This window comes from Morone saxatilis, unplaced genomic scaffold (genome assembly GCF_004916995.1).
Source record: "Morone saxatilis isolate NCDOM2014 unplaced genomic scaffold, NCSU_SB_2.0 Contig20, whole genome shotgun sequence".
NCBI classification, from domain to species: Eukaryota; Metazoa; Chordata; class Actinopteri; family Moronidae; genus Morone; species Morone saxatilis.
The window spans coordinates 1,823,900-1,833,920 of NW_023339763.1; the positions used below are offsets into that span (position 1 = coordinate 1,823,900).

The window sequence follows — 10,021 nt, forward strand, 5'->3', positions numbered from 1 at the left end:
ACAACAACAACAACAACAATGCCAAGAAGACAATTCGGACCACTTACTGTGTCCCATTGGAAAACATGCAAGGCACCAAACAGAGGGCTCAATTTCTAGGCCAACGTCAACACATGGATTTGGGGTTTTGTGTGTGTGTGTGTGTGTACAGAAGGGGTTCCCTCTGAGGTCCCATGGCTTTTACAGTGTCTCAATAAACCATCTGCACTTAGAGCCTTAGGAGTGAGGAGCTCTTTGCTGCCTATAAAAGAGAGTCCATGCCATTAAAGCAGTGCTGTGCTAAGTAGGCTCAGAGCGCAGGGACTGCTGGGGGGTGTTTTTGGGGGGTGGGTGTAATAGTGTCAGACTGGACCAATCAATGTGTCCTGTGTTCTTACTTCTACTGCCTTTCAGACCTCGGATGTCACGGAGGTGTAGGATGACGGGATGATGATATGCAGGCACCTCTTTGGTTAAGTTTCCCAGAGCTGCTCAGCTTTACTGGGCTGAAGAGTTATTTCATCCACAAATCACTGAAACTGGGTTATGCTCCACATTCACATATTTAAAACTAGTATATTTATAGTGAGATAAAGCATGTAAGGCAAGCTATCCCTTTATTCAGCTCTCAGGCTGCAGAAACTTCAAAGTTGACATCTACTGTAAATACTATATCAAGAATTTCTTTTCAGTAGTGATGTATTACACAATGTATTCATAGTGAATTAATCACTTTGAATCTATTCATGGTTGTAAACCAGATTTGTGGGATACAAGGGTAAAAGCTTAAGACGGCCTTTGGTTCAGGGTATAACAGTGTAAATCTGCAGGAAAAAGAGATTTCCCTTTGAAGGATAATGCCAGTGTTTAGCATGTACAGCGCATTCATGTGGAATCACATAACTCAATAAATTATAATCAACTTTCTAGGATGTAAAACCTGTTCAGGACTGTATCTACCACTGAGGACAGTAAGGTCATGTCCTCAGCAAACAGTTAAATAAAAAAAAAAATTAATAAGACGTCTTTGGTGGCTAGTCAAAAATGTCTCTGGGTGGGGCTGTGCTGGGGAATTTGGACTCCTGACCTCAGTACTTCTGAAATCCTGGCAGCCCGGCTAGATATTTATCAGAGAGAACATCAGGCCTACTTTTATTTCTGGCAAACTTCCGATTGCATTGGAGTATTGGAGAATTGTAGTTGTAAATGAACAACAAAGTAATCTGGTTATGAACTGCAGTAAAATTAATGGAAACCAATAAAAACACAATCTAAACATCTGCAGACTGCTTTGGAAAGTGTCGTAAGAAACATTATGATTTGTGATGAATCGGTTAAAACGTGCAAAACTAATGCTGTGGCCCTTTAATGAGCGATGAGTGACCTCTGACATTAGGACTTTAATACAGACTTTAAACTGACTGTGGTTCACTATATTTTGTTTCATACCTGCTCTGGGAAACTTGTTAAAATGCAACTGTATAGCAGAGTAATAAATGCTCTGTCCCACCAGTTTGTCCCTACAACAAACAGTAAACCCACCAATGAAAGGGCTGCTAGCCCAACAGTGATCAGTGTGGCGTTTGTGTGCTTTTTGGGTTTATTTCTTTACCTGAATGAGACAGCAAATGCATCCGCAGACGGAGGCTGTCCAGGAAGCTCTTCCCGCACAGCTCACAGCCGTAGGTCTTCATTCCACTGTGCATCTTCCTGTTGACAAAGAGCAAAACAAACATTTCACTGCCTGTCCTCCGTTGAACAATACAGCTCTGACCAAGCTCATTGTGCATGAACCTCACTCTTTTTACAGCAGCAACTAATAACTTTCAGCACAACAAAGATTTGGCTTTTTGCAATTTGAGAGAAAGTGTCACACTCCATCAATCATAACCGCGCATAACAATAAGCATCAGGGTAACAAGTCGTCCGACTACTGCACATATTCTTCTGCAGGGAGCACCAGACCATGACTTGTAAATCACAAGGTGCTATTCAAGCAGAGGCATTATCAACTCCCTGCATCTCAAGTGCTGCAGATGGATAAGGAGCTATAAAAGGGAAATAGAATGATTTATTCAGGCAAACACATAAGACAGCTACTTAGTGTTATGAACCATTTATGGGCCACTTTTTGACGACTGCTCTCTAAACTATAAGGTAATGTGTAGCTTGAAGCAAAATCTGATGTGCAATGAATTGTCTTTTCCCAAATAGACAGTCATTAGGCTGTAACATAGTTTAAGTGCACAAGGTCAGACAAGACTAAGGTTCAATATTTGATTATGTGGTAAAGGCCTTGAAGGTTAGGTAACTAAATAACATCTGACAACAGATAGTCTAGCCCCACGTCTCTCTCCGTTACGAAATCCTCAAAGACCCCACGGCTCAGTACAAAGCATATTATTCTTGAGAGATATCTGAAAGTGCTCTAAAGCAATTAAGGTGACACGAATTGCCAAACAACTGCCACAGTGCCTTAAACCTCCCGAGAACTTCAAATACCTCGCCTTGAGTGAGGCACACAAAGGCGCACACACACACACACACGATTGTAATGATTGTTTGTCAAGTTGGTGCTGTTTCAGATTTGGCACATTTAATCTTCCAAAACTGTTGCTCTGTCACACAGTGAGGCTCCACTAACATCTTTTTGATAATAGTGCTACCATCAGGTTAAATCAAGATGGTGGCATGTGGCGAAAAACACCACTGATAACTCTTTAAGCTAATTATAAGGCTTTGGTCTGATTTGCATGTTTCTACATTTGAATAATGTTGAACACTTTAATGCAAAACTGAAATAAATTTTGCACAGGACAAGCACGCGATTCTATACTCAGGTGAGTGTATGCTTCTGGCAGACAAAACAAGGCATTCTTTGGGAAACAATGCCCTTGATAAGAGATCTGCTCAACTTGGACGAGATGACAGCCATCCATCTTAGCGTCTCTCAACAAAGCCGCAGAGGAGGAGGTGGTGCCACTCTCCCAAAACATGACTGATTGATGTCAGATGTCGAATGCAAATTGATTTACAGCTCTCTTTTGTGCCTCAAGAGGGGTAGGAAGAGACAGAGCGGGGATGAGACCGAGACAGACAGAGAGAGATTATAGCGTGTCTTATGGCAAAGACTGCAGAAATTATTAAGCAACAAAGTCTAGCATGGCTTCAGCGACAATTAATTGCTGCAAAACATCCTTGAAACCCGACAGGAAGGGCGGCAAAAAACTGAAGTGTTAAATATATATATATGCAGGTGGGTTGAAGAAGTCATGACCGTTATAGTGGTTAGAATTTGCGGGGAGACCCAGGAAACTAAAGGCAGAATGACAGCCCTTTGGCAAGCACTTAGTAATTAAAAGGCCTTATAAATGCCAAATGCCCCCAAAAGGGAAAGAGGGACACTTGAGGAGCCAAAAGGGTAGAGAAAGTGACACAGAAGAATGACACAGCTGAGAAAGAAAACAATACTCTGTTAGATACTGTTAGATATCAATTTGTGATGGTAGGATGGAGAGTTGAGTCTAGCAGTTACATCATAATGTAAGGAACTTTAATGGATCTTCTTCCCAGAATGCCCTTCTATTAACCCAACTGTGTGAGATTCTTTGTTACAGAACCATCTGGGAAGTCATTGTGGAATTGTCATTGTTTGAAAAAGGGCAGGCACTCAAAAAATACCTTGCAGGTGATTGGTTGAACCATCGGTCTATCTGTGGCTATCATGGGGGAACTTCAACCAATCAGATCAATGAACTGCATAATGTAGTCAAACTGTTACTGAAGAGCGAAAACGTCAGTGGCGTTCTTTGCTCTTCTTTCAATGAATACTCTCCAGTTCTGATACAACTGATCTACGTTAACCTCTTAAGTAGCTATTGTTCGTTTTAACTGAAGGCTGCGTTACCCTTCCATAACCAGCAGATAAATCTGATTGGTTGCGTTCAATCAAACGCAGGCATACAGGTGTAACAATACAGAATCATAGTGTGGTGTGGTGTGTGTGGTTATATACAAAGACAAATAAACAGCAATTGCGTTATAACTGCATTGCATTCTGGTCTACTGAGGCAAAGGCTGGTGGATGAACTCCCTATGTTAGAATTCTTCCCCCCATGATTGGTGCAAAATAGCAGCACTAGAATAATCGCCTCACATTTTCAACTCTGAGGGACCAAAGACTGATGTTTACCCCTGATTGAAGTAATTTAGTCTTTGACGAGTTATCCCCATGAATGACATAAATTCACCAACAAACAACAAAATGGACAAAAGAATGGAACAGGGCTTTTTCCTTGCAAGGATCACAGGTGATGTACTCACACACTTTCACTCTGATAAGGGGAAAACACATGCAGGCGGTAAACCTCAACACAACACACAGAGCACAAAGCCTTTCAAAGGCCTTTTGTGTCCCTCCTCAATCTGACCATTGTGCCCCCCAGACAGAGCACTGATAAGGTATGGATGGACTTATTAAGGCCACTAGAAGTGGAAGCAATGCCATGTATTTTCACCGTAAATGTAGTGTTGATGAGCAAAGTGCGGTGTGTATGTCCCTAGCTGAGAGAGTGTTAAATTCAACTGCAATAGCTAGCACTACTCACAGAAACAGCACATTACTTGATGTTCAACAGAATGGTAACAGCACCTGTTCCAGTAATTCAGTCTGTTCGAGGGAAGGTTTAGGACTTTGAGAAGGCTGTCCTACTGCAACGCTAATGACGCCCTTTCTTTCAGCATTTAAACGTTCTACAAGGAGTTTTTAACTGGTTACTTAAATGTCACAATTTAATACTTATGCCTTTATATGATCTACATTAACAAACAAGACCGAGAGAAGATTGGCAAGTATGATATGGTTATTTGTAATGGTTGCCACAGTCGGATTCACTTGGATTCCCATGATTCAGTGGAAACGCTAGCGCTTTTTTCCACAGGAACAAAAAAGTTTCTTGTTGAGACTTCAACAGCATTCAGACCATATGCAAAATGCAATTTTTATGAAAAGTAATACAATGAATATATCAGAAATGGACACAATGAATGAGAGTATAAGCTACAGTATTGTACAAATTGTATTGCAGTAGGGGAAAAACCCAGGCTCGGCCCAGCACTGGCTCACATCCGGCATGCTTGGTTTCCAAATTCCTGCCAGACTCGTCATGAATAATGCTGCAAAACCAGGCCAAGTGCAATATTCCCATTCCGGCTGGTGACAATGGTGAAAAGCTAGCCTGAGTGCAGCTAACAGAGCTGACTCTGAGCCCAAATCACAGCCAGAAAGACTATCCAAATGTAGCTACTGTATCTGTATGCGTCACATTTGAGCCAGATCACATTTGATCTTCTGGGGCCAGTGTGCTAACTTTACCAGTTTAACTGGCGTTTTATTTTGCGCTATCTGAGATGTTGCACATTAGAAATTATTAGGAATGTATTTTTGAAACATGGCGACTACAAGGTATACATAACTAGCACTATGGACACACAAGATAACATATGAAGACGAGTCCCCATTCATGAAATACTCTTAATTGTAGACAGAGGTGCACACACACAGCTACAAAATATAATCTTAGCATTAGACTATGTTACTAACTCACATTTCTCTGCCTCTTCTCCTGCTTCCTTTGTAATCAGCTGACTATGAGCGTTACTCTTTTAGTCACATCTACATCTTCAACCCTTCTCTCCATCCCATCACCACCGCCACCAGTGTCTAGACTTAATCAAGACCCCTTTAAAATATGATGCAGACACGATGGGGTCTAATCGCCAAAGACTATTCACGTTTCTCATCTTTATGGTGCACACGTCAATAATGATTGTTCTCCTGATTGCAGTACAATAATATGCAACATTAGACAATAGTCAGCATCTGAGGTATTTGCCACTTTGTATGCCTAAGAAGAGCTAATAATACACCGTAATTCAGCTCCAACAATGTTTAATGGTATGTAAAAGGATACTAAAATATTTTGTCTCAGCTCAGTGATTTAGCTCGGATAGACCTCTCCACACACACACACACACGCCAGCACACCGACGAGACACTCTCTAAACATCCGCATCCCCTTCGTACTGTCTGCTTTCAGTGTTGTGCTTTCTGAAACTAGACGACAAGCGGTGTGCGGTGTGTGTGTGTGTGTGTGTGTGTGTGTGTTTGGTGGGTGGGAGCTCAGGGAGGGAGGGAGGGAGGGAGGGTGATTTGAAACAGACTGACTGTAGCCATTAAGGAAGTTCACATAAAACTCTCTCAGGCCATTTACTCAGTTAATAATCGACTTTGTCCAACAGTCACTTTTGACAACGGCAATAAATTTTAAATTTATGTCAACAAAACATATGCTGATCACCTCGTGCGGTGTGCTTCCTCGTAAAAACCTGCCCAAGCAAGGGGCTGTCTGAATGTGAGTGTGTGTGTTTGAAATGTGAGCCGATTACAGGCCTGGGTTATTGAGCCGTAACAGCTTGCCTTGTGTAATTCAGAACTTTTTTTTCCCATTTTGCCGCTGGACTCGGCCGGCTATATATCATAACTAGCACTGCATTCGGCGAAATAAAGACCCCAGCTTCCCACCTGCCCCTCAGCTTGTAACGTGAAAAGTCAAAATAAGGTGATCAACTGGTACTACACGCTGCAATAAATACAATAACTCAGACCTCTGTGGTCCTTTGACGGCTTTGAGTCATCCAGATTTCATATGATTGGGCTTTGACAGCGGCAGTGGAAGTACTGCCAAACCTCATTAAATCAAATGACTCGGCTTGAAAACTCACGCTGATACTAAGCTCACATCACAGCTTTATGTCAACAAACTATTTGACAAAAAAATAAAAAAAAATAAAAAAAAGCCAAGCAGAGCCAGGTTTGATGACTGGCACTTATTCCTCATTGCTTGCCTAAAATCTATTTCTCCCTTAGCAGCCTTGAGCGTTGCTCTCTTCCTCATCTATCCTTTCATCTTTTATTTTTCCATTTTTTCCCCCCGTCCATCCTCCGTTGGTGAAGGGAGCTATAAAACAACCTGAGATGATGTTCGTAAATAAAAGCTTTGGAAAGTTAGAAATGGGGGGGTTACGATGGAGAGAAGAAAACACTGGACGATAAAGGGAGGCAATTGATAAGAGGTGGTAAATTGAAGAAAGGCTGTGTGTGACTGTTTGTTGATTAGTTCTGTTGGTCAGAAGAAAAAGAACTGATAATTGGGGAAAGGGAGTGAAAAGAGCTTGAGGGATGGGAAGCGTCTCATGCTGTCAATGAAATTTACTTGCAACCTTGTTTATATTGCATGTTAGCTATTAGCTAAACATAAAAGGAAAATTAGTTCTGACCGATTATTTGTATTTCTTTGTATCCTTAAAGCTGCACTAATAAATAATTTCATATTAACAATATATCAAATGATTATGTGTAATGGGATTACATAATTACATAATGGGACACATCATAATGGGACCCTGCAGTTGACTTTGTGAAAATGCTTCAATTTGCCCATAATGTACCAAACGACAGGTATATATATATATATATATATATATAACTATTTTGATAATCAATTCATCGCTATTAATGATGCAACAATGGCAGAAAATGCAGAGATTTTCTGTTTTACATTACGTTAAACTGAATATCTTTGGGTTTTGTCTGACAAAACAAGACATTTGAAGACATCAGTTCGGACTCCAACTGAGATGGATTTTTTTCACTATTTTATGGTATTTTATAGACCAAATGAGTCATTGATCAATCTAGAAAATAATCACCCTATCAATAAAAAACTACTGATCATCTATCAGGCAAGAACCAGATATATCAGGAGTTGGACAAAACAAAATGTAGCTAAAAGGAGAGCGAATATTGGGTTTACATTCATCCAATGGCCAGAGACACAACTCCAAATGAATGCTAATGTTATTCTGTGTCTGCTGGATGTGTAAATAAGGAACTTTGTGCTAACTTGTTTGCAGTAGCAACTTTATAAAAGGTGAGAATATTTTCAGCTTGATCTTTTAACGCCAACAGACATGATGAATGCATATCCACTAATGCTCAAAATTATACAACTCTATGTGCTGATGGAACGATTTCATAGAGGCCAGTGAACTAATTATTTTTATGTCATACCCTGTCATTGCCACTATTTGATGTGTCTTCGAAAATCACCATAGGAAGTTTTAAAGGGCTAACCCTCACACCGAAACATGGGTGTGCTGAAGGAATGCTCGTAAGATTCCTGCTATTATTTCTTCAAAAGGATAAAATCCTACTTGATCTTATTACATGAATACTTTAATGCATAATTAATGCAAAAATGAAAAATGAGGAAACTAACCACATAGCTAACACAGACATATAGGTCAGATATGACTTCCTTTAGGGCCTCAGCTAAAGATTACTTTCATTATTGCTTAATCTTTCGCTCATTTATCAATTAATCAAAAGATGTTTTGTCCACAGCACAAATATATTCAGTTAACTGTCATAGAAGACTAAAGAAACCTGGAAATATCCACATTTAAGAGGCTGTAATCAGAGAATTTGGAATTTTTTCTTTTTAAAAAAATGACTCAAAATAAATAATTAATTACCAACTAATCAAATAATTGACGAAATGCTACAGAGCTTACATCCTTTACTATTTTGTCCGATCTTGTAGATTAAAATTCAAATATCACCTAGCATTTCTCTTAATAAGGTGGTAGGGAGCGTGTTTGCACTGAATTTTAAGATTTCTTAATTTCCAAGCACGCTCCAACATTCAGAAACGCCACGTTAAATCTGCAAAATCCCCTCTTCGTCTGTGTTTGGTCATCTTTAAGTACGTCCTCAGTGGCTGTATCTGTAAATATAAAATATTCAAGATACAGATGGAACTACAAGGTGAAGCTAGCATGAGAACAAAGACAGGAGTTTAGTTGCGAGGCAGTAACGGAGCACACAACGTGACGTTAATGGCAAACACAGGTCAATAAGCATGCCACTATAAACACAGGTCAATAAAAAGACTTGCGTTTTAAAAATGATCCATGGTATAAGTGGGATAATGCACTCTGGAAGTAAGAGCCCAACCAGTACTACATCCATTTGGGGATAAAAGCACAGGGCAGAAAAGGACCACTGCCGCACACACAACTCCCTGTCATGGCGAACAAAGGCAAAATGATGCACGAGGCGATTCAGTGACACTTTGGTGGCTGATCCTAATGTGGCCATAAGTGGCGCAGTGTGCCGCCGCCACCTCTTATTTTGGTTTTCTGACAGGGACGGAGAGGAGGAACGAGGGACTTTTTTCAACGTGAATTTCCAGTCCATTAGAGGGCTGACCATGTCACGCAGACAGACAGGGTGGGAGAAGTAAGGGGGTGAGATGGGAATAGTGGGGTTCAATAAAACAAAAGGATCATCAGGAAGAAAACACAATATCCCGATGTAACTAAATAAAAGCCCTCGTGTTTAGATGTAAAAAATAAATAAATACACTGATGGCACCTCATCTATTTGTTGAAGCCCTCCAAAGTCCAGCGACACACACACACACACACACACACATCTCATCTAGGCACCGTGTGTGGTTCTTAACATTTACATGGGTCCATTTTGTGGCAGTCTGGAGAAGCAGGTGAAAAAAAGCTCCCTTTCTGTCATTTTATCCCTGCTTTTAAGCCTCCCCAATTCCATTGCCCTCCCACCCGCACCCCACCTCTCTGTCTTTGCTCAATCAAAATGTATCAGGCAGGCTGGCGTAACACCGGTCGGCGTGGGCTGTTTATCCTGAGTCCTCCTGCACATATCAATGACTTGGCCCCCGTTGTCCCTTGCCGGGGAGACGTTCATATAAATTCAAGCCACACACGCAAACGCAGAGGCACTCGTGTTGAGCATAGATGAGTAGCAGGGCAGGAAGAAAAGAGGAGAGACAGGAGGATGGGGAGGGGGAGTGCCACTGCCTTTCATCCTCACTGTGTTATTTATAATATCACACACACTACCACCCCCAAATCTGCCCTCAAGGTGTCGAGAGAGAGAGAGAGAGAG

At 41.0% G+C, this 10,021-nt stretch overlaps 1 protein-coding gene across 1 annotated transcript in view; it reads right to left on the minus strand.

The window, feature by feature from the left end:
• Nucleotides 1–10,021, minus strand: part of zbtb16a (zinc finger and BTB domain containing 16a) — a 146,887-nt gene that overhangs the window by 88,626 nt on the left and 48,240 nt on the right. The window contains exon 3 of the mRNA XM_035666524.1: nucleotides 1,592–1,689. Within this exon, the coding sequence (XP_035522417.1) occupies nucleotides 1,592–1,689 (98 nt within the window). The remainder of the gene's footprint in view (nucleotides 1–1,591; nucleotides 1,690–10,021) is intronic.